A 26,522-nucleotide genomic window follows, 5' to 3' on the forward strand; every position below is an offset into this window, starting at 1 on the left:
ACACAATTATAATTATGATTCTGCATGTACAGTCATTCTGTAATTTGAATGTTATATTGAAAAAACCAAACAAACATGGTACAATAACTGGGATAAGGGAACATGGGACAAGGCCACTCCAAAAGAATGCATCATGACTTGGAAGAAGTGTGCTAAACCATCCAGCCTTTGCATTGTAAACATGTGCGCTAATGGCTATTTGAAGGTTTGAGATGTCCTTATTTTTAAATGAGACCTCCATTTATTTCAAACATCAAAGTCTGTTTACAGGTGTTTGGATTACTTTATATTTGTAGTAGTAATGCCCAAGTCTGGAGACGTGGATTTAGAAATAAACTTCACAGACCTTTGCAGTGCACTTATCATCTATATTTTAGGCTACATTAGCCAGTTCTACCATAACCCATCCAAATCCCTGTTACATTTCACCCTTTAAGGTTGAAAGGTTGATAGTTCAACATTTTGGCAAATTGGCCCATTGCCATAATCCCTGTTTTAGGAGTAGGTTCGTTACCTTTAATTGTCAGTGCAAGCTATTTTTAGAACGGCAGAGCAGAGCCGCAAGCTAGGCTACGGAGGCTAATGGAATTTCTTGGTTTCCCTCATCAAACTCATCACAAACACAATCCGACAACTCCAAAACGCTCTGGTGGACAAGTTGTAACCTGCACATTTCACCACACTATGAGATAACGGAATGTTATGTGACAGAGTTGTTTTTGAGGTAAATTTGTGCAAATGCTGATGCGCGTTCCTGTCAAGGGCAGTTTTTCGGCAAACAGTCTCTGCCTTTGCCTTGAAAACAACTCTGTCTCCTAACGTTCCTAAAACTATAGGGATTGTGTGGTGCTGCATTAAGTGCTGCATTTAGCAAAACTGCATTTTGTGACACGTGTGGCACACTTGAAAGAAACATTTTGCCACATATCAGTGATGGCTCTTACCATGGCTGTTGCTTATGCTAATTCTGTACAGTGTAACCAGTATGATAAAGGTAACGTTTTATTAATGGGTTCCAGCATAGTAACCACAGTCTGTTTGCTTTCAGGTTCCTTTTGGCATAATCCTTAGAACATTTTCATAAAAATGTGATGTATGTGATGGTGCCTGCTTTTATAAATACATTGAAGCAGTACTTGATTTACTCACCTGTTACAAACTGCCTGACTATGGGTCAGTAAAAACTACACTGGACTATACTGTACGTGCATTATTTACATAAAGACAGATACTTACAGGCACTGATTCACAGCAGCATATTTGGCTCAGGACACTGATCAGATTGATCTTGGCTTGGCTGTGCCACAGTAGTGACGTGGCTACCTCTGCCCGGGTGGAACTGATCCAAATTAACTATTCATTGACATATTTTCTAAATGTTCTTGGTAACTTTGACGGACCAAAGCTGAGGGTCTATCATATATTTAGACTTTATATCTTCAGGAAAGGCCTAACATAATTTTATGATCTTCTCTTTTCCTCATTCTAATTGCATCCTATACATATAAGTTGAAAGATGCATTGTCTGGTCATATCGTAGTTGGAAAATTTTCAATTATGAAAATTCTGAATGGAGTCAAGGATGGAAAGTGTATTTGAAGCAAGCCAAACAATGAATATGTGGTGTGATCATCATCATCATCAACCTTATCATCATCATCAACATCATCAACCTTATCATCATCATCATCATCATCATCACCATCATCATCATCATCATCAGGGGTTAAAGTAGGGTTTGGCAGGAGGAGGAACCCATTGGTCAGTGCTATGAGTGGGAGTCCCAAGCAGTGAACAAACTGAGTGTCTTTCACACAGAACATATTGATGGCGATCAGTGGGTGCAGGTCTGGAACACATGCACAGCACCATATTTAAAAACTGTGTACCTGTCACACTGTGAGTGGCAGCTATTGTACACAGAGAGGGCTGGTAAAGAGACCAGCATGGTGTACGCAACTGACAATCACATTTATTCATCTATTAATCAAAGGTGCTGTCCCACTTTAACCCCTGATCATCATCATCATCATTATCATCATCATCATCATCATCATCATTATTATCATCAAGGGGGCGGAGCTGGATTTGCATGTGCAGCGGACACACACACACACACACACACAACAGAGCAAAACAAACAAATTGGGAGCAATAGAATTTTCAGGCAACTTAAAGGGATACGGCAACATTTTTTTTTCGTGTCTTGCCTCACTCCTGAGTCCATGACAAGCAGATAGACACCATCCTTTCGACTGTGCGTGTAGTAACAAGGGAGATAGAGCCGTATCGCCCGTAATTAGCTTAGCTCAAACACTGAAAGTGTATCGGTAGTGTTAGCCTGCCTCCTACCTGAGCCGAAATCAGCAGTCAGAAGCTGATTTCATTTTAGCTCTAAACTCTGTAAATATATCACTTTATCAACATTTCAAACATTTTTAGATGAGAAGGTAGTCGTAACTAGTTTGTCTAAATACCAGCTGTTTACAATTTTGTTCGGACGAATTCGGCGCTACTCAAGCTAGCCGTTGTGACCAACACACTTCCAGTTACTTTCACAAAATAAAACACCCGTTGCCCTTTGCATACAGAAAACCATGACGATAGAATTTGTGCTTTTACTTTGAAATAGGAAGCTAACCTACCCTCGATGTAGCTAGCTTGAACCAAAATAAACCGTCTTCTGATGACTTTAGGTGGAGGCAGGCTAACATTACCTATACACTTCCAGCGTTTGAGCTAAGCTAATTACGGGTGATATGGGCTCTATCTCCCTTGTTACTGCACGCACAGTCGAAAGGATGGTGTCTATCTGCTTGTCATGAACTCGGGAGTGAGGCAGACACACACAAAAAAATGTTGGCGTATCCCTTTAACAAGGTGAGAAAAATCAAGCTATTTCAAAATCGGTCCGGCATGCATGATTAAAAATGAATGCATGCATGTCTGGCAAACATGTCTGGCAAACATGTTAATAACATGGATCAGTCACACACACATGCAGAAGCATTGGAAATGACAGTCCGGACAAACAGAATGCATCACAGACTCCCGTTACGACGGTGAAGTGTGCACATGCAAGCAGACAACACTTTCAGCTCGCACTGAAATGATCCCAACATTTGTCTGCTCCGCCAAGTCTTCTCTTGTTTGGATAGAAATCCATCCCATTCCTCCAAAGCCATACTTCTCTCAATTATTATTGACAAGCATCTCCTCAGCTCAGGGGGAGAATGAGAGACAGAAAGATGAAGTGACAGATAGAAACAGACAAGTAGAGGGATGAATGTGACCTATGCACCCATCTCAGTCTGTTCATCATGTCCTCTTCCTGCCCAAATTATTGTTCCTCTGTCTCAGGTTTCATCATCCTATCCCCGGCTGTACTGTCTTACATCACTGAATATTAAATGGAAGCGAGAAAAAAAAGGTGCATTCCGCTCTAAATCTGGCACTTTTCCCTGCATTTGTAAATTGAAAGATGTTGCTATTTTTTCCCTTGCAGCCTCCAACGCCTCCCGGGCTATAAACAGCCCAAAGAGGAAGCAAGGCCAGGGCATTATCATCTATATTTAACGTGATAAGGTATTTAATGGGTGTACTTCTTAATCTGGCGTCTGGAAAACTGCCAAGAGAAACATTAACGTTGAGCAGCAGCTGCTTCAAACACATCGCATATGAAGAGGTGCAGTGTGTGTGAAGAAATATGAAATACTGTTATTTTACTGAATCCCACTGGCACCTGCACACACAAGAACGTCCTAACCCTTTATCGGGCAAGTGACCACATTCCCTAACTTATTTTTTTTTTTACAAATAAAGTACTTAATTTTAGAATAAGTATTTTTGCCTTTTCATTTTATGTTATTATTTTTTTTAACATTGAGTAACCCCCCCAAAAAAGAATCTAAACAGCACTCAAAATTAGGTTGGCAGTGACTGCATTTTAATCAAAGTTTTTCCCATTTTTTGTTATATTTTGGAACCTTGTCTTGATTTGTTGCGATTATTTATAGAAACTGGCTTTGCACTTAAAAAAAATAAAATAAAATACAATTATATTAAATTGAATTCTTGATTGAGCCTTAAAAAATAAATATTTTCTCTAAAAGGATAATTGTATATTCCTTGTGTATGCCCAGCAAAATATTTGAATTTGTGAATTTAAAATGAATCTTTTATGAAATAAGGGTCTTATCAGACCATAGACCAACCACAAATGGACAACAGAAAAACAAATGTATCTGATTTTCTGTTTTAATAAATATTCTTTATCTGCATGTTTTTAATACATTTTACATGTTTTGCAAAAATAATTACTATGGAAAAGTGAAGAATAACCATACATGGTAACTTCACTGACCTTGATTTGCAGCCAGGGAAAAAATGAATTTAAAATATAAGGGTTAAAAAGTCTTCTAATACCCTCCAATAATAGTCCAAGGTTGAAATCTGGAATTTCCAAGTAATGAAACGACATGCTATAAAGGGCTAAACCGAGTGTATGAGAGGATGCAGAAGGCTGGTTGGTGAATGTATCATCAGTGTCCTATCGTGGCTCCTCCAAAAAGACCCCTCCACTATTACTCTAAGTTTTTAATGACGGTTATTCAAATTCATTAAGCAGGTCACTGATTGTATGCTTTTTGTGTTTCCTACAGTTTTACAACTAGGATAAACTGAAGTTTTCCCAATTACTTTAAGTTGTTGCAGACTAACCCTAACCCGAGCAGGTTTTATACAAACTTTCATGACTATTTTGCTTCATTAGACAGGAATGTGCCATGGCCCACGGCTGCAAAATCTGGCCTTATTATTTTTCTGCCTGCCAACAGAAACAAAATAATCACACTCAACGACCCAAATAAAAACCTTTAGAAAGATCTGCTTCGATAAAAGAATTCAAAGAATGTATGTCACTATTTTAAATGTCTTTTCCTCAGTCTACGTTTAGATCAATTAATGCTGTCAGACGAGTTCATGATATACACTTTAATATCTGTGGCGTTACATTTCTAAAGTCGTTAAAGTCTGATGTTGTGCTTGCTGGCACACAATGACAGTCACACACTGGCAGGGCTCACTGGGACACTTGAATAGAACAAAGACAGTATTAATGTTATTAGTTACACTTTCCCTGCTGTGACCAACAAAAGTGTTTGTGGTGTGAAATTCCCTGAAAAATATAAACAGACTTGCAGCAACTTGTAACAAGTGTGATATGATGGCTGCAGGGCGGGCTCTTTTATAATGTCATAATTTGAATAAAAGAGAAATCAGGTGGAACAGATGGGTTTCCCAGGATGCACCTGCTGCAGGGACGTTGAAAATAAATTACCACTATGTTAGCTCTACATATTATATAAATAAGTAGTAATTACTTCCTCATGGGTTCTGTCCACCATCCTACAATTTGACTCTGTATATTTTCCCATTACTTTTGTGATTTGTGCCGTGTAATAGTCACATGTCTGTTTCCTACCTCTCTCATCTCATCAGATCTCTAAAGGAGACATATTATGTCCTCTTTACAAATTAAAATAGTTCCCAGGTGTCTTAAAGACATGTCTGTGACATGCTTTGGTCAAAATACCCCAAGGATCAAACATCACACGGATCTTTTCATCCTCTAGAAACAGCCCTGTTCAGAACGGATGGTTTCAGTGCCTTTCCCTTTAAATGCAAATCAGCCACTGCTTTCCCTGCCCCACCCCCTCTACTGGTACCAGGTAGGGGTGGTATTATGCAAATTCGAAAACTAGTTACATCACTGGAAGACAACTGGAAGACAGGCTTGTAAATGAATCGCAGCCATGACAGCAGCCACCACTGTGGCAAACACATCTGTCCTGAACGCACCTCTTTTTTCAAAAGAAGAATTAGCTTACTAAGTGTTTGTGGTGAATTGTTGTGTGCGATTTTGAACTGAACTTCATCCGTGACAGAAGCAGCCTGTGCTAGTGCTGCCTGCCTTTGAGCTAACACAGCTATGTTTAGTTCAACAACAAACTAGAAGAGCTAAAAATGAAACCCCCGCTAAATGTTTAATAAGTTTTATCTACAGTGAAACAGGAGATACTCAGAGTCGTGAAAAGTGCAGCTGAGGATTTATTTAGTGCCTCTTTTTTCTCTGAACCTTAATGTCAGGAGTCAGATTATATTCTGATTGTATCTAGATATTGAAAAAAGTGTCTGCAGCACTGTATGAGTGTCTCATTTAGGGAGACTGGAGCAATCTTTGTGTGGGTTTGTGTTTTTGTTGCTCGGCAACAACCAAAACTCTGCTGATGGTCAGCTGTTACTTACTCAAGCAGCTATTGATATTATTATTATTTACAAATGCTGCTAATAGCAATACTGTGCCTGCAGGCTGCTGTTTCCTCTTCAGCCTGCAGTAGCTGAGATTATTTTACATGTTTAGCATTTTACAGTACAAAGAGTATGAAGTGGAAATCACTAGAAAAGACTGCCCCCTGCTGGTTAAACCTTGTCCTGTGTGATCCCCCATGGCTGCTCCTCCACCACAGGCCCACATGTAAAATTCAAGAAATGTAAGATATGACCAGACGAGTGCCACAGCTCTAGCTCCGCCCTCCTGTGACTGTCTGTGGGACAAATCCAATCAACCCTGTGTAAAATATGAAATATGAAAACACTTGTTGGGTATTTCAATGAGTCTGGATCCAGAGTGTCAGCTGAGATTTTAGTCTAGAAAGGTTAATAAATACAAAAAGCTACCTCCTCCTCCTCTCTCCTGACTCCGCCCCCTCAGTGTCAGGCTGCGTTCACATGGACATTTGCCCTGCTTTAAAGCTTTAAAGCAACACAAGGGGCTGTGTTTGGGGAGGGTTACATTGTTTTAATGCAGTGATTCTCAACCTTTTCAGGGCACTGGACCACCTGCAGATTTTTTTCAGCAACCCTGAGGACCCCCCTTGCCTCCCATCACTGCCCAGGCATTACAGTAAGTGGAAATAGCCTTTTTAATTGAATCAATTGAATTGGTTTTAAACTGTCATACTATGTATTCCTATGTATTCTGATTTTACTGTGAAGCACCTTGTGAACTCCTGTGAGAAGTGCTATAGAAATAAAGTTTACTTACTAACTTAACAAACAACAAGTTTATGTACTCTCTTGAAGGTAAATAACAAATGTCAACAAATGCAAGTTGAAAAGCTTATCTTTAAAAGTGGCTTTACGCTGACCATTGCACATATAGTGAGTTATATACAATCTTCCTGTGTGATATTTCACAATAAAAGCCCAATTAAGAAATTAATGGAGACATAGATAATTTGAAAAGAACACGTGGAGTATTGAGTTTGTAGTACTCAAGACTTTGTAGACACAATGCAGTAAATTTAAAAAGACAAACAAGAGTGAATCAAAACCATCAAGATGTGGCTTCTAATTAAAATATGACCAATTTCCCATTAAAATATTGAGGATTGAGGAAAAATGCCAATTAGTAGCTTCTTTAGGCAATACTTATTGATGATCATTATATTAGTAAAATGATAAAAGTCTTTAAAAGCCACTCAATAAAATTACATGTTATCATTATAAGTCCCCCTTGCAATTACACCAAGTACCACTAGGGGTCCAAGTACCACTGGTTGAGAAACACTGTTTTAATGTACCAGTGAGACACTGAAGTACAATCCCAGAAGTCCAGCTGGAGGAACAGGCTTGCATGCTTGCATGTACATGATTGGCCAAGGTAGCACCATAGCTGGATGACGCCATGTTGCTTTGCAAAAAGCTGAAGCAGGCTCAACTTTTTTCTGCTGAACAATGCCCCCCCCTCTGTGTCAGCCCACTGCCCCCTTCCAAGTGAGTGAGAAAAGCCCAGAGCCACAGTCTGAGCGAACGCAGCCCGACCAACAACTAACCCTCTGTTTGATACCTGTAGAATAATCCATAGAGTGGATCCCTGGGCCACCGGAAGAAAATGGATCACTGGTCTTAAATGAACTGCCTCCACTGGTAATACTGGTGGTTTTGCTTTCCACACCAAACAGGCCTGAACTCTTCTGGGTGTCCATAGTTGGACCAATCCCAGACTGGCCAAAAGGGGAGCTCATACTGGTCTGGAACGGTGGCAGGCTGGACCCCATGGTCCCTCCCATCCCAGACTGAGAGAAGCCTGATGAAGAGACAAAACAACGGGTTACATCATCAACAAGACAACTGTCTCTATGGAAACTGAACCACATTCTGCTTCTGATTTAAATAAGGTAGGTTAGGTGATGCTTTGTGACTTCTTAGACTCTAGTTAGTTATGGCAACCAGTGAAAGGTAACAACGAACACACAAAACATTTAACACTGGGCATTTGTTTTAAGACCTTATTGTTTATTTTTTATCCTATGGATGGACAAGAAAACAATCAAGACCTTTGCGAATAGAATTCAAGACTTATATAGGCAGGCCTACTGTATGTATTTAAAGAATCTTAAATTCGAAACTCTTAAAATTCCTCAAAGACCCTGCAGTAATGTTGTTGTATATCAAACTACTGGAGCGTAAACATCCAACATTGCAGATGCCTGCCTCAAGGTTTTTGTTTTTATCATTAACCTCATGGGCTGATTGCTGCACAAAATCTAATCTAATTAAATTTGATTTATTTAGCAGCTTGGCCTGCCACTTGGTAATAAGCTGTTTTCATGAGCACTTAAACATGGTAGCAACAGCTCAAAACAGCAGTAGAGAACTTTCAGCAATGTGGCTACATTAACATACAGTACTCACAAAAAGTTAGGGATGTTTGGCTTTTGGATTAAATTTCAGAATGCACCTAAAATGCACTATAACATTTACAGGTGAACTTAATTTAACCTTCTCTAAATTTTTGAATGCACATGTCCAACTGTTCAATGTTTCAGTACTTATTGAATAACAAGGTGACAAGGAATAACAATGTTCTGGTTCAATGACAGTTTGTATCCAGTCCTCTTCTCTCTCCCTCTCCTCTCCACCATGTTCACATGTTGACATCATGAGACCAAGACAACACTTTGATCAAATCGATCAAGTTATTGAGACATTAGAGTTTTGTTGTGCTATAGCCACCACTGTTGTTAGCTTTTGTTTGAGATCCTTCTACTTAAAAAGCTTTCATGATGGAATATCACCGTAGCATGAACTTTTTATAGGGATATTCTTGTATATAATATCCCTAACGTTTTGTGAGTAGCGTATAATACACTTCATATATTGTAGGCAGATAACTGTGAGACAGGAGGTGGGCCTTGAAATGACTCAGACATGCTGCTGTCCTTTGTCTTGTTCTGGCTTCACTGATCTGTGATCCCACCCATCACGGGACATTGAAGGCCTTATTTTAAGTGAGCTTAATAGCAAGTGCGACGCAGCGGGCCTCGTGCACACTGAGCTGCGCCATCGTCTCCGAATGCACCCACTATTTGGGTTCATGCGGGTGCAGCGGTGCAAAGTGCGAAGGAGCCGTCTTGAGGTGGAATATAAAATGGAGGGTGTTAATAAATTCACTCGTATCCCCTCACATCACTGTCTGGTCTCATCGCGCTGACACGGGCTCGTGGTGACACATGACAACAACAGCTCGACAAAGGCTCCTCTAAGAATTCATGCTGTTGTCTGCACAGCGCAGAGCAGCACGAACCTGAACGCACCACGACTCCTGTCTGTAGCCGGGGGGCAGCTGCTGTGGTCATGACACAGGGCTGTCTGACATCTCCAACTTAAAGGTCCCCCCCTGCTAATTTTTACAGGAAATAATCTGCGATTATTAATGTTTCCTTTAATATGTAATATTTTTTCCTAGATTTAAAAAATGGGCTTGAAGCATCTCTACTCTTCTGAATGTAGTTAGCTTTCATCTGTACAGCGTACAGTGTTAGTGGTTGTGCCAGTGCTAATTCTCCTGACACTGTGCTGAGGTCGGGTTTATTTAGCCCCGCCCCCTTGTCCTCACAAGCTGACAGGATTGGCTCCTTAGGTTTGTGACATATGAAACCCTGGCTGTGTGAATCTGTGTTCATGAGATTAGTGCACTGCAGCTCAAGGTGAAAACACATCATGGTGTTGACTGATTATTTCACTCATATGTCTTTAATTATATAAAAACACCATTTAGATGTTACAATACAGAGTCATAATGGACCAGTCTGATGTGTTTAGTATGAGGCTATGCTGCAGCAGTCTCTCGTTATTTACATGTCATTTCATAAGGCATCTTGTTGCTTCAGACACTGGTTTGTTTACATGCTAACCCTTATTCTGTCATTGCTGTGTGTTTGCTGATGACATCACCAAAGTGGCAGCAGATGCACCAGAGAGAGACATTTAGAGACAGACAGACACAAAATGAAGAGTGACAAACATGAGAAAATCAGGAGAGCGTAGGCAGAGGAGCAGAGCTGGAGTCAAATGAGGTGAGTGGTTAAAGATCAGAATGAAATGAACTGATGAGACAGAGCATAAAGGCAAATGTGAAACACCAGAAATATTCAACAGAAACTGCACTGACTAACCGCCTGCTTATTTCTTGCATTTTTAATATGTGCATGCAGTTATCTGAAGATAATTGAAACATTAAAAAATCCTGATTGGACATAGTCACTGTGTCAAACACATATCAGTGAATGGTGGCTACTTCAGTTACAGTTTCAGGGTCATGTATTGTTCATGTTGACTCACTGTCACACTAACAGGAGTTACTTGAATCGATCAGAGCTGTGTTTACTGTTATTATTAACATTGGCGCTAGTATAACAGGTAAAAATGAAAATAATCTGAGGGAAATATTCCCTCTACAATAATTTTAACACAGCTAGTTTAGATATAAACCCTATTTCTTCTGTAACATTGTACAGTATATCTCTAGTTTTCAATATGTTTGTCTTGAGAATTACGTAAGAAATTACTGTTTAAATATTTATAGAGGCCATGTGACTAATGTGCATACAAAGTACAATATGCTATAACCTTGTTGGTCTTCTATAGTGTTTGGTATTTGTGTAAAATTGATTTGTAAAGTCCTTGTGGACATTTTGTGCTGTATTGTTACAACAGGACAGTTGTAGTAGTAGGACTCACCTACAGGGGGCACTCTTATTGTCATAATTCAAACTTCTGTACAAACACTTGCGTGAGTAGGTGTAGCTAGCAGTAGCTAGTAGCTAGCAGTCCTCCAGCCTTACCAGACAGGTTGTCAGTGCTGAACGGGGGCTGTCCAGGTGTGTCCTGGAATCCGCCTGATGACATCATTGAGGACATCATCCCTGCACCTGAAGGAGATGAAGAGCATCATCATCATTATCATTGTCATCATCATCATCATCCCTGCAAATCAACATAACGAGGTTGTCTTCACCATCTGTCAGGACTGTGTCAAGGCTCCTGCTGGAACACCAACACATTCCTGCTGGAATTCTTTAAAGGGGACATATTAAGTATCACTTTTTGAAGGCTCTTTAACAGATATTTGGGTGTTTGTCTTGCTTTCTGGCCCCAAAATGTGAGAATTGACAAAAAAAATCTGAAATTTTCAGGCTCCCGAGGTTGAGATCCATGTGGTTTTACGAGCTGTTCCCTCAGTTGTCTTCCAATGATGTAACTAGGTTTTGAATTTGCATAACACCACCCCTACCTGGTACCAGTAGAAGGAATGGGGCGGAGCAAGCAGTGGTTCATTTGCATTTAAAGGGACAGGCACAGGAAACCAGTCGTTCTGAACAGGGCTGCTTTGAGAGGATGAAAAGAGCTGTGATGTTTGATCCTTGGGGTATTTTGACCGAAGCACGTCACAGACATGTCTTTAAGACACCTGGGAACTATTTTAATTTGTGGAAAGGGGGGAGAATATGTCTCCTTTAAACTTCAAATTCATCAAATTTCTCAGTCCAGTCTGCAGCTCTCTGGAGAAAACAGATGTGGGCTGAATGACCAGCTTCAGTTGCAAAAAATCTGGACTGTGACGTCATCACACACACACTGCACTATACATCACATACCCACTGTGCTGCTCTCCAGGTGCAGCGGCACATTGCTCTTAATCAGTCAGCGTACAACATTGGAAAAACAACTAAACTGATCATATAAGGACTGTGAGAAAAGGGACCTCGTATAGTTCACTGGGTTAGAGGCTATAGTCTTCGCTGCAGCGGCCAAAAGTTCAATTACACCCGGCAGCCCTTTGCTCCACGTCATTCCCCCTCTCTGTCTTCCCATTTGCTGTCTCTCTCCAGCTATCCTGTCAATTAAAGGCAAAAAAGCCTTAAGAAAAAAAGACAGTGAGAGAATTGACAGAGTAGCTACATTCAGTCAGAAGAAGAAACAGATCAAAGAGACAAAATACAGGTTCACAACCACCAGCTGACATGAACTAAGCTATGGGCAGACTTCCAGAGGAGAGCTGACCCCAGAGGAGGAACTGGCAGCTCTGCTGGTGAAGGCACAGCTGCTCCTCTGGCAGATCAACATGTAGTATCTGCAACAGCCTGACAACAACATCCCCAAAAATGACACATCTGTATGACTTTGTGAAGTGTATTAAACAGTGTAAAATCGTTTTGTACGATATTGTATCTGTATGTATTCCTAATGTGGATACATCATCATCTTGGCAACAAGGTGTTTTCCATTTTGCGGTTTTCAATTGATCGTTAATGGAAAATACTTACGTTGTATTCCGCCTGTCAATCAGTTTGGGATCAATAACAGACCATAAACGCCATTCACATTATAATCATGAGATTCTGAATGTCAACACACAGTCCTGCAGTAGAAAACAAAGAAAAACACGCACTCAACAACAAAACTCTCAGGAACAAACTAAAGAGGTGCACGGCCAAAAGATAAACTTAAAGAAACAGAAGAAAGGCCAGCAGCACTTGTGTCCTTCTCATTGTCCTTTATTGCATGCTGTGTCGGCGCTTAACATACACAGACCGGTTTCGACAACGTCTTCCTCAGTGTGCAAAATTCAACAGGAAGTGATGCATTTAAATACTCACAGGTGTGGTTAATCACTTGATTGATCAGTATTAATATTCGAGAAAAATAACAAATTACAGACATTAGAAAAATAGAAATATGTAGAAAAATGTAACAATATATAGAAAAATATAACAAATATTCAACAACCCAGACATCTCAAATATCATAAGTAAATCCACAGGTAAATAGATCAATTAAAAAAGTGCGGTCAGCCATTACAATAAAAGGAGACAGAGCACATCAGCACAGTGAAAAAATAAAGCGCTGGAAAAGCTGTAGCTCCCTCTATATATAATATAATACTCATCCAGTATCAAAATGAACATCCAGTATCAAAATGAAATACCAGACTAAAGCCCTACATCAAGCCACAAAATACAGAATCAAGAATATACTCCATGAGACTCCACACCATGCACATAATAGAAAACTTTACCAACAATATGCACATGATAGAAAACTTTACCAACAATATGCACATAATATAGAACTTTACTGACAATATGCGCACAATAGAAAACTTTACCGACAAACATTATAGAAAGCATCCCAACAACAACTCCTCATTCATCCCTTTAGGGTACTCAGTCTGTAACATGTGTATCCAAAATGCTTCTCGTTGCAGTAAAACTCTTTCCCTATCTCCCCCTCTTCTCAAAGGTTTCACTTCTTCTATGCCCTGAAATCTCAATGAACATACATCATGGCCAGCACTATTAAAGTGTCTCGCTACAGAAGACTTTTCATCTTTACAGTCCTGCACATCAGGTGTTTTCTGAGTTCTCTAGAGGTCAAAGCTCAGACAACGAATGCAAATAGTAGTCGGTCTTGTTCTCATTACAATAACTGCAACGACACATTTTGTCTGTGCGTGTGTGTGAGTGTGTGAGTACATCTTTTGACAGTGAGGCGAGCAGACACAACACGTCGCTGAAGGGACTATCACCATGGTTACACCAGAAGAGGACGACAGCATCTGCAGTCCCCTGTGTGCAACGCTTGCCGATGGTGGACAGACATGTCTTAGAGGATTGATGCATGTGCCCTACCCACAGAAGCACGCACACACACACACACACACAACAGTCGACAAACAAAATGTGCATGTGTTTAATATTAAAGCAGACGTAAGCGGAATGTTTGTGTTAATATAAGTCTTAAATAGTTATATCTTCCGACAGCAATCACTTACATAGAGTGTTTGGTCTGAAACACGGGTCTGTCAGTCCCTCTGCTCTGCTGTAAGCCGAGGAGAAAACTTTCCTTGTATCCTACAACCTTTATCCAATGAGGAGAGAGAACGGCATAAAGGGGCGGTCCCCAATAAATGGTCCATGAAAAAATATTTTCTCCAGCAGATATCTTAGTTACAACATGATTGAGCTAACTGGAGTAGTTTATATTGTGTCCGTCAATGGGAGGGTTTTAACAGCTGACGTCCTGATGTTAGCTTAGCTACTGCCGTTAGCTTAGCTTCTGCTATTAGCTTTGCTACCGCCGTTAGCTGTCCCTGTTAGCTGAGCCACTGATGCTTTCTAGACACTATGATTCCCCCAGACTTAATAAATACAACACATAGCAACACAAAACACACACACAGAAACAGTAATGTTTCTTCAATCATTTCAGATTTGTCTAAACGGTGATAGGGCGTAAAAAATATGATATACCATAGCCAAACTCTCGTTTGTTACTGTTCTCATTCAAATTACGTGCTGGTTTTCTACCCGGAAGTACAACAAGGCGAGTCGGATACGGTGGAAATAAAATGTCATTTACAGGCATCAATCTTAAGAACACACGGCAGCTTTGCATCCTGTCCGTCCAGCAGGAATACACCCTCTAATAAAACATTACACAGCATCTTTCCCCTCCCTCCCCTCAGACTCATGTGTCTCCTCACTTGCCGCCCTCCCCGATGGGGATGTGAGAGAGAGAGAGACGACGCAGGGATGGAGGACTTGTCTTCACCAAACGGGACATCCTCTCTCCCTTCGCCATCATTTTGAGGAGAAGGCAACTCCTCTTGACACACAGCATCTCAGCCATCACATGTGTACCAATAGGAGCAAAACAAAAACACTGTCTGTGTCTGTCGTATGCTGCCGAATGTAGATATGAATGTAGACTGATCGGGACCACACAGGTAGACAATTACATTTGGTAACACTTAATAAGTACACACTATTAAGCATTAGTCAAGCTGTATACTGAATTCATCATTTATAACACATGAATACTCATTAGTATGTAGTTTTGATAAGTATTAACTGTATTTATAAACTACATACTAATTCAGTGATTCTTAACCATAGGGCCGCGGCCCACACCTGGGCCGCGAGCACCCCTCAGAGGGCCGCGAAAAACTTTCAGTTTTGCACCTGTGGGCCGCGAGGGCCGCGGGACTGCGTAGATCATGTCCAAAGTCCGGCCCGCGTCTCTGGCCTCCAAACAGGCTGAATGACAAGAGGCTTCACTCTGTGACTCGGTCTCAGTACCTGGGCGCGTTTGTTCCATAGCGGAATGAAATGAAGGGAGTGATGCCTCTTGTCATTCATCCAGGATCTTTGTCTCTGTGGGGGGAGGCGGGGCTGCTACCACACACACAGTGCAGCGTGTCACCTCGTCCTGACATGCAGCGAGCAAGCGAAACGGCAACGAAAACTCGCGCGAGGGTGTCCTGATATGCAGCGTGACGATTTTGTCGCGAGTATATTCTATTGGTTTAGAATCCAAATCAATCAAATTATCGAGGGACGTACACAAACTTGCGGCGCTATTTTGAGATTCCTGGCATTTCCTGGTTGCCGTTTCTCACATCTTTGAGTGTTTTTTCCTCTCATATTCTCCTCTCTCTGGTAACTTGCTTGTCAACAGAAAGTGGCGTGTACTTATCAACCAATAAGAAGTGTTTAGGGGCGGGACACCGCCGCGAAATGTCGTCCAGATAGAGACAACGCGAGCGATAATTTCAGGGTTGAGCGACATCGCTGGACGGCGCGACGTCACTCGCGGCATGTCAGGACAGGCTGATTGAAAAGTACGCATTCTAATCACTTTTCCTCGCTCGCGTCGCTGTCGCATCACTGTATGTCAGGACGGGGTGTGTGAGTCTGTGAGGAGCAACGCTAGGTAACGTCAGTGTTGCCAACTTAACGACTTTCCAAACCCTCTTAAAGGGATAGTTCGGGTCTTTTGATATGAATCTATATGGCATCCCCATCAGCAGTTACGTGCTGTGACAGTGACTTTCCCCGGACTGTGTCCCGTGAGCGGAGTTCCGGCCTGGTTTCGGTGCTGACGAATATAGTCCGGCTAGTTGGCTGGGGTCACGAAAATAAAGCGTTTTGCCTCTCAAAACAATATGGGTTCAAAAGAGTGATACATTTGCATCACAAAACCGTTGTCCACGAAAAAGTCTGACCTCGTAATCGCTTGGCACTATTTTCTCTCTCTCCGTATCACTGCGCGCTGCCGCCTGAGAGAGAGAGAGAGAGGAGGGACAGGGAAGCGACAAGCTGAAGTTGGACCCACAGCTGTTGCTGTGACAGACAGGGTGACCGGGTGATGATCAGTAGCGCAGTCCGTGATGGAAGATCAGCCCGACAAATGTAGCCTACACAGACTATCAGACAATCAGGACGATTATTTTTTCTTGCCATTATAAAATAGCGAGCCTCCACACCAGCCACGTCCACTGTGCTCTGGCTCAGCTGACCGGTGTTCAGATAGGTTAGATCTTCACATGTTGAACTCTTTTAAACAAAGTGCAGCCAAACACCAGGCTGAAGAGAGAGAACTGAGGCTCCTCTGACAGCTGCAGGTGAGCCGCAGGTGAGCTCCGTCAGCTGGCTGCAGAGGAACGCCGTTCTTTCTTTTTTTCTTTTTTTTTTCCAGCAGCACCGTCCAGTGCAGGTGATGCACGCTGTCTGTCTGTGTATGTTTGTAGGTCTGATCTTCCACCATGAACTGCGCTGCAACGTCACCCACCTCTTTTATATAGGCCTACCTAACAACATGGCTCTAACACCATCTGGCGAAGTTCAGCATCACATCAGGTCCATAAAGGTCTCCCTTTGGCTCTGTGCTAAAACAGGGGATGGCTTCATCACTTGTGTCATAATCAGATATGTTTATGTGAACTATCCGAGCAGTAAACTCAGTGAAACAGCTGATGGAAACGCGCACAGCCGTCTACAGGCGGCAGCGCGCAGTGATACGGAGGAGAGAAAATAGCGCCAAGCGATTGCGAGGTCAGACTTTTTCGTGGACAACGGTTTTGTGATGCAAATGTATCACTCTTTTGAACCCATATTGTTTTGAGAGGCAAAACGCTTTATTTTCGTGACCCCAGCCAACTAGCCGGACTACATTCGTCAGCACCGAAACCAGGCTGGAACTCCACTCACGGGACACAGTCCGGGGAAAGTCACTGTCACAGCACGTAAATGCTGATGGGGATGCCATATAGATTCATATGGCAAGTAACGAAGCGATTTTCTCCGAGCCCACACAAGTCTGACATGTCTAGCTTTGCCAGCATGTAAAGCATGCATGACCTAACAGAGCTGCTAAAAATCTTGAGGATACGTCTCACTTTGACCGAGTTACATTCAAGAACCTGTTCTCAATGACGGAAAGTAAATTCACTGGAGCGGTCATTTTTTTGTCTCGATCAGCTGTGTTTACAGTTTCAGGTGTGATAGTTATGATGTTTAGACAGATAAATTAGTCCTCTAACACATCCTACAGTTTGACTGGTCAGAGTTTTTCAGAATAAAAGCAGCTCGTGTTTAAGCGTCGGGAGTCACTGTCAGGACGACAGTAACAGCTGTAATCTCGTCCCTCTGCACAGTAACAGTGAGTCAGTCACTCTGCAGGTACCGTGGTCACACTGTGTGTATGTTACAGGAAGTGTCCGTGGAGCAGACGGTTTTGGGGAGCTGGTTGTCGATTCCTTTTGACATCAATTTGTTTTGATATAAGATATTTTATCCAGTTTATGAGTCCACCGCTATCCGCCAGCATGTTGAGGGACGCTTGTTTTGCCACTCAGTCCGATCGAACGGGGCGTTGCCGAGGGCAACGTGACGTAAACGCATACCCTCTATAGGGATTATGGCAATGGGCCAATTTGCCAAAATGTTTAACTATCCATTTAATGCTTAACTAATGCTTAATAGTGTGTACTTATTATAAAGTGTTACCTTACATTTTATTTACTATGAAACAACTGCGAGGGAGCAATACAAATTTATGTAAATATTCAGGAGAAAAAAAAATGTGATGAAGTGCCTGACGTCCTTGACTCAAATTGATATTAGAAGAAGAATATTGTGTTAAGTGAGTGGTTGCATGACTGGAACTGTATTTTTTTTTTTAGAATAAAGATGAATAATGTAACAACTTGTGCCGGTGCTGCCCTCCCTGTCTCGACAGGTAGCCTGTATCCAGCAGTCTTATTGGTATTAAAGCTGTTTCCAGGAGAGCCCAGCCGCCTCCTCTCTGATCTGCTGATCAATCAGCAAACAGATTCTGATCATCGAGGTTTCTCTCCCACTTGTGATTCCTCGCTCCGATATCCTCCCAGAGCCTCAGCTCCTCATCTCCTCTGAGACGCATTTAAGGGATTTGAACGTCCCGGATGATGGCAGAGGGAGATCCCTATCTGGGTCACAGAGGAGTGAGGATGGGTAGGAAGCATGAATTAGCAGAATGGAAAGCACCCACAGACATGTCATGCCCTCAGTCTCTCTCTTTCATCCCCTCAACTGTCACTGGTTTTAGTGTCTCTGTCTTAGTGGCATTTTCTCTGCAGCCTCCTCCTTTCCTGACACACTGCGGCTCATTTGGGCCCTTATCTCGGTCCAGTATCCTCTTCCTACCATTAGCTGCTTTGGCCTTCTACATTTACACAAATTCACACTGACATGCTGCTTGTTTTTTTCTTTTCAGGGTGGCAACATGGCGCAATTTTTAACACTCACAGCAAAAAGGTTCTGGGTTTGATCCATGATTCTAAATTCTCTGCAAGTATTTCATCCTATATTGCCCAATGTCAGTGCAAATAAAGTATTCCATTATATTGTGATATATTTTACAGCGATGTATGTTGGTAGTACAGGGCTTTACAACACTTTACCTTACCTTATTAATAATTACATCATGATACTCAATACATGCCAAGTAACAACCCTGTTAGCTTAACAAATCTGTATGCTGCTATGTAGTAGTTAAATGAAAATATGTAATTCATATCAGTTCAAGCATTATTTAATATCACAATATAGGAGTGGCCTACAGGAAAGACCAATTTATGTTTAATGTATCAAATATTGTGTTGGTCATACTACAGAACAAGTTATCGCTCGAGTCTGTTGATTAAAAAAAGTTGAAAAATTACCATGTTTATATATTCTGCATGGGTCATCACATTTCAACTAAAGGTGAAGTGTTTAGGGTGTTGCTACTGTTCTCTAATGTAAAAATGGGTCATGCTGGACCCTCAACATTGAGTAAGGCTTAAAAAAAAGTGTTCCTTAAACATTTTTCATTTTGCTTCCAAATGTCTTTTTGTGCTCCCAAACTTTTTACTTTCGGAGCTCCTTTGGGAAAAATGTTAGCGTAGGGCCCTTTAGTAGTAGTATCGCAAATTTATCTGATGTGGTTGAAAGCTCTGGAAAAAAGTGTAATTATTATTGCTGATTTTGCAGTTGATGCTAAGATGCTAAGAACTCATTTTAAGTGCTTCACATAGGCAACTATGTCAAGGTTTAATCAGTAAGGCATTAAATAAACAGTAGCATAGGCTCTGTATATGAAATATTAATCTTTAGTGGTGGGTAATAATCATAGCAGGGAGATAAATGTAGTGGAGTCATAACTGTGAAATACAGTGAGGCTGAAGTATTGGAAATAAATAACACGTCTCTCAAGTTGTAGTGAGCACTTAAGTAAATGCACCTAGATAATTTGATGACTGAGGTTTCCGTCAGTGATTATCAGATATCTCCTCTTGGACTATAGATATTGATCCAAGTCATAGACTAAGATGAAGTAAACCTGGATCATGCACATCGTGTTTCTGGTATGTAACTGTCCATGGTCCTGAAATACCAGGGGACAGATTTAATATGACTGAGGTACATATATCATGTATTATTGACTCATATCAACACACATATCAAGGGAAATTCAGATATATTTTTGGCACAGGGCCGATCTCAGTGTGATGAATAATTGACAGGTGTGCATTAAGTGTGAGTTCATGCTGAACCGGATCTAGTGGAGTGTTTCTCTGTGGCCGTGTCCGCTCTGGGGTTTATAAAAGACAGGTATACACACTGCCGTTTTCAATTTCTCAATATGCTACAGTACCAAATTACAGTTCCCTATTACATACATCTCTAATTTACAAATACAATTACATTCAGTTCTCTTACAGGTAAATGTCACATTACAGTAGAGTACTGTGGTGTAAATGAATGAAAAGGTGAAGAGGTAAAGTGTGTTCTAAAGGAGGAGGTGGTTTCCATGAAGAACTTTGCTCTTTTCCTTTGACCTCTTTTACTTGTTATTTTCTCTCTCTCTCAGACATCCCCATAGAGACACACACACACAAACCATCACCACCAAAACTGTTCAGACACGCACAAACACACACTCACAGAGCCTGCGTGCTTGCGTGCACACAGTCAGAACCCAGACAGTCCTCTGAGGACAGCAGACAGTATCAAGCCTCAAGGTCAAACATCTTCTGTTTTCAAACATTATTTTATGGCATTTCTGCATCACTGGGCTGGAAGCCCTTTCAAACTTTCTGCAAGGAAAAACAAGTCAAAATATATAAGAGGGGATTCTCCATAAAAAAATATCTCATATTGCATAATGTGAAGAAATACAGTTTGATGGCCTGACCCTGAGCCAGATATGGACTGGTTGCATTTTTACCATCATTACCCTGCATATTGCACTATGTGTGTTTGGTAAGACACAAACCTGACCTTCTCTTTGAGCCCTTCTTGTTTAAGTCAACTCAGCTTGTATAGACGGGTTATGGATTAGAAATACGAGCCTTGAGACATTGTGGTGGTGTGTGTGCGGTGCTCTACTCAGGGTGAATGGTTAAGACAGAGGATTATGGGACATTTGAAAAGGTTTCCTGCACAGGCTCTCACAGTCATTAAGCTGGTTGAAGGTAATATTTGATTCCCGCTCCACTCTCTTCTAATTGCTCAGGTCATTAGTAGAATTTGCCTTGAAACCCAAAAAGTCACTCATTCCCAGCTGCCAAGGAGACTGTTATGTTATGTTACAGTGTGTTATGTTATGTTGTTATGCTATGCTATGCTATGCCATGTTATGTTACAGTATTTTATGTTATGTGATGTTATGCTACGTTATGTTACAGTGTGTTATGCTGTTATGCTATGCTATGTTATGTTATGTTATGTTATGTGATGATATGCTACATTATGTTATGTTATTGTATGTTATGTTATGCTATATTATATTATGTCATGTTATGCATTATGTTGTCTGTATCTACAAGGCAGAGGATTTTCTATATCTCTGTTCAAATTTTCATGAAAAGATCAAAATCAGTTAATTGATCCGGCTAATAAGTATCAATGCTTCCATGTCATCGAGCTCTAAAAAACACTCAAATAACATCCTTATCCTGACATGTTATTTTATTACAGAACAGTCATTAATCTCATTAATCGTGGGCGTGTCTTTGGTGCAACATGCAACAAATCAATCACAGCATCACCTTCTATTGTCTTTCAAAGCCAGGTGCCCTTGTACCACAGTTGACAGTCATGTGTAATGTTACTGTGGGGCTCTGACGCAGCACTCTGACACAGCCACACACTGCAGTAGCATTATGTCAGGATGCACCAGGTTTCTGTCGGTCAGTCACACAGTCACTTTCTGCTGCCTCAGTATGACCATGCATCAACAGTGCACCTGTACTGGCCACACCTCATTTTCAGGCACTCACATTGTCACAAGGAATATTTGGCATTTCAACAAAAACCAGAGGAAGGTGTACCAGAATGTCTCTTTCATGCAACTGTTACACAGCTATGCTTGTGTACAAAGGCACAAAGGCACAAAATAAATTTGGTTTAGACAGAGTCACTCAAACTGTTTGGTTTAAGAAGAAATTATGGCTTACACTAAGCATTAGAGAGCCTTCGTCATCATGGTTCAAATAAACAGAAAACATGACGGTTGTGGACTGGTGAGGATGCAGATAGGAAAAAACAATGAAGATTTGTCTCAGTGGTCTATGAGTGTTCTCTGGTTCCATCCTCTATATAACATCACCTGAGCTCCTCCTTTGTTGCTTAATAATCACTTCAGACTACACATGACCAGACAGTAAATCCTTCCTCTGGGTCGCAATAATAAGCTGCTTGCAAAGACGACCTATGAGCTTGTTTTTCTACACCACAGTCATTGCTCCAAAAAAAGGTCAGAATGCAGGACTGCCTGCTGCGTGGCGCCTCAGGAGCAGTTCGGGGGCTTTATGAAGTGCACTTTGTGATGATGGAGTGCAGCGTTCGGGGCGGGGTAACAAGACACGAGCCCAGTTGCACTTCAGCTCACAGCAAGAGTTCCAGATGATGGCGGTGAGCCTCGGGGCAGACCTGCTGCCTCTATATTTAGATTTACATCTTTAGGGTCAGCTCCAGTTTGGCAACAAGGTCAGTACCAAACAGCTTTACTTCCTTTCCTTTAAATGCTCTGCTTGTGTCATTAGTTTTCTATTTACATGTTTCATTTCTACAGTATCTTAGTCCTTTTTTCCATAATTTCTCCTCTGTCTTTGTTCGTCCCCTAAAATATATACCAATAAAGGACATTACCATCAGTCTCCTTTTTCTCTATCACAGCCTCCTTGTTGTCCTGCTCTGTGCTCAGTAGTGTACAGTATGGTGTTGACGTTCAAGTCTCTCCCCTGCTCTCGCTCTCCGAGTCAAGGACAGAGGCAGTTATTGTCAAACAGCATCCCATCCTCAGTCACAGCTGTCACCGTCTCCAGAGAGACACAAGCACTTAGAGCGAGGGAGAGAAGGGAGGGGTGAGGAGGGCAACAAAAAAAAAGAGGGTGGGGTGAAGGGGGCTGTAGGAGAGAGAGGAGGAACTGACAGAGCAGAGGGGGACAGGTAATGAAAGCTTGGAGCTGTGAGTGGTAAAGAACTGAGTGGAAGTGGACGAGTGTCTGTGATACACTGTGACTGAAACATTGTCTGTGCTGCAGCTGTGGATTAATACAATTATAGTAGATTAGACATTATAATTCTAAACTAATCAATGACATTCCTGATAAACCCACAGCATTAAAGGTCCAGTGTGTAATCATTGGCCAGGTTTAAAATCTGAATAGTTATCTTATAGTTATTCTTTCATATACAGTACGGATAGCAAGGGTCTTGCTTGAGAGAGTGTCGCCATCTTGCACCGCCATGTTTGTATGGCAGCCCCAACGGAAAATCCAGCCAGTGAGAGGGCACGTTTTGCAAGTTTCGCATTCATAAATAAACCAACAACAAAAGGAGGAGTAGGAAACAGCAGACATATTGTAAAATGGTTTAGATCTTCACCTCATCACTCCATGCTCCTGAAATACTCCGAGTTGTGGTAAACAACTTTTTTTGTCCTCGGAGGCCACCGCCACTTTGCCAACGGGAGGGGGGTGAGTGCTGCAATCTAAAATCTGTCGGTTTCACCCTGATTTTACACACTGGATCTTTAAAATCATAAAGACAACACTCCCCTTGAAGGCTGAGGCTGATGGTATTCTGTATTTTCCTACTGTCAACACAACAAACACACCATGTAGACGTGAGTTCAGTACTCACATGGGGCTCTCACACCAGCAGGGCTCCATGCCGGTTCTGGTTCCGAAACCCAATTTTGAACCGGCCAGCGCGTTCAGTCCAAAAAGATAACAGGTCGGTTTTCAATGGAACAAAATATAAGTTTGGTCTCCCCAGTGAACCGTGACGGGAAGAGATGGCCGAGGCTGGGTTCACTCCAACACCAGACCAAATAATTCATAAACTTAAAGTAGCACTATCGCAAATTCCAATTCTTTATTTGGCCACTAGATGGGGTCAGTGGTGCAGCGTATCAGATATAAACATCCTCATCCTCTTTACATAGCGTGTCGTTCAGCGCTGGGCCGGCTTGTCTCATAACAAAATGGAATTCTGCATTTGCTCCACAGCCACTACACCATTGGCTATATTTTGTGTACATATAGCCTAGTTATGGCTCCCCTGGACCTATTTATTGCATATTTCTGTTTTTTTATTGCCATTACTGCTGTATTTGCAATAGTGCTACTTTAAAAAACTGAAGAAGGATTACTGAGACAGCAAAAAAGCAAAAATGTACAAAAGTTTACTTCCACCAGAGTAACATACACCCACTTTGGATCCGCTTAAACTGGTGTGAATGTGGGCTGGTTCACCATAGTGAACCAGAACTGTGTCTGTCTGCCTCAGGCCTTGTCCACACAAACACGGGTATTTTTGAAACCGAACTTTGTCACGGTTAAAAAAAAATTTGCGTCCACACCACCGGTGTGATAAAAAATAACTCCATCCACATGAAACCGCAAATCCGTCTCAAACAATGTCATGTGCATTCCAAAGCAGTAGGTGGCGATATCACTCCTAACAGGAAAGCAGCTGTAACTTGTACAGAGAGAGTGGAGGCTCAAACAGCTCAAACTGACCGGGCACCCCGAGACAAGTCCGCGCTACTAACACACCCCGCCCGTAATCTCTTGTTTATGACAGATACGAAAATACACAAATACACACATCGTAACGATAATCCATCGATCCACTGATTGATTCTGAAAGGCTTCATTGAAAACAAATGTACAGGACGGGAGGATGCAAAACAGTGGGGAAGTGACCGCAATTTACTATTTGATAAAAGCCGATTTTCGCCATATCAGCATTATGTTTACATATGGTGACCACGCGATTTTGTATTAGTGTCCACATGTTTAGTGATTAGTGATATTCACAGTAGCCATAATAGTCCACTCAGCGTCTGAGCGGTCAGCGCATGATGATCCATGGGTCAGCGTCGAGAAGCTTGACGTGCTAGCAACAGTAACTAGGGGGGGGGGGCGGGGATTTATGAAAAATGTGCGGTTTTCCTGTCCACACATGAAGCTGAAACCGGAGTTTTCGAAAAAGTTCACCCTGGACTCCGGTTACAAAAAAACACCGGTTTCAGGAGCCCACAACTGCGGTTACGTGTGGACGAAAGGCCAAACCGTGTAGAGAAACACACGGTTTCAAAAATACCCGGGTTCGTGTGGACGGGGCCTGAAAGCACCCACAATGTACTAGTATGTTTCTCCACACTTTCCATATAATGCACAAGTATATCGTCAATTTCTAAAACAGCTGGGGAGTGTAGTTTTTAGAAGGGATTAATCAAACATGAAGTGCATTTCATGTGGACTATTTTCAGTAGCAAATTAATAAACATTTGGCTTTTGTCAGAGCAGGGGGTGTGTGAAGAGGATGGACAGTAAATTGATTTTATTTTTGGACATGGAAAAGTGAGATATAAAACAAATAATGTAGACTAGGATCTGATAGAGCAAGATGGAGAGGGAACGCACAAATAGAAACAGAGACATTTGTTCCCTCTGGGTGTACAGTGACGGCCATTATCAGCACAACTCTGAAAATGTAGGTGTCTCCACGGTCAGTGGGTACGTGACGCAAATCCTCTACCTGTGACTGACGGACTGAAAGGAGCTGGAGCCTCTGGGAGTGCTGCTCCTCTGAGCTCTGAACTCTGAGCTCTGTACCGTACAAAGAGATTCTAACATTTAAACTAACCTTCTGTGCTTTCATAGACTTTCATTTGATTTAGTAAAATAGTTCAATTGGATTGGATTGATATGGCTCTGATTTGTGAATATTTCATCAAATCTGTCATTTGCAATCTCTTACATTTTCTCATTTTGTCCCTTTTCCATGAGGGATGTAGAGAACCACGAGATGATGTAAGCAAGATCTATCTATCTATCTATCTATCTATCTATCTATCTATCTATCTATCTATCTATCTATCTATCTATCTATCTATCTATCTATCTATCTATCTATCTATCTATCTATCTATCTATCTATCTATCGATCTATCTATCTCTCTCTCTCTCTCTCAATAAAGTACTATAGTATGATGAGAGTAATGAAGTAATATGAGGTCATGATAGTGGAGCTACTGAACCAGACTAAGAGACCATTTAAAGGCTCAGGAAACCTTTACAGGTTAGGGTTAGGGTTTGGAGTTCATTAACTGATTAGAGTGTGACACCATTACTGTAAGTTACAATAGTACTCTTTCAATAATTAATATTCTTTTTTTTTTAAATACTGAATTTGGGGTTTTCCATTAAATATAAGCCATAATCATCACAATTTAAAGGAATAAAGACATAAAATATTATTATATGAGTTGAACTACTAAAATAAACCAACTTTTCC

General features: G+C 41.4%; 1 protein-coding gene across 1 annotated transcript in view; it reads right to left on the reverse strand.

Moving 5' to 3' along the window:
* The window catches only part of map4l (microtubule associated protein 4 like), a 154,356-nt gene that overhangs the window by 73,845 nt on the left and 53,989 nt on the right, over nucleotides 1–26,522 (reverse strand). The window contains exons 3-4 of the mRNA XM_085803685.1: nucleotides 11,190–11,276; nucleotides 7,910–8,149 (exon numbers count right to left, since the gene is read on the reverse strand). Of these exons, the coding sequence (XP_085659811.1) occupies nucleotides 7,910–8,149; nucleotides 11,190–11,276 (327 nt within the window). The remainder of the gene's footprint in view (nucleotides 1–7,909; nucleotides 8,150–11,189; nucleotides 11,277–26,522) is intronic.

Source organism: Trachurus japonicus, chromosome 17 (genome assembly GCF_045865225.1).
Source record: "Trachurus japonicus isolate A0001 chromosome 17, Traja_1.0".
NCBI lineage: Eukaryota > Metazoa > Chordata > Actinopteri > Carangiformes > Carangidae > Trachurus > Trachurus japonicus.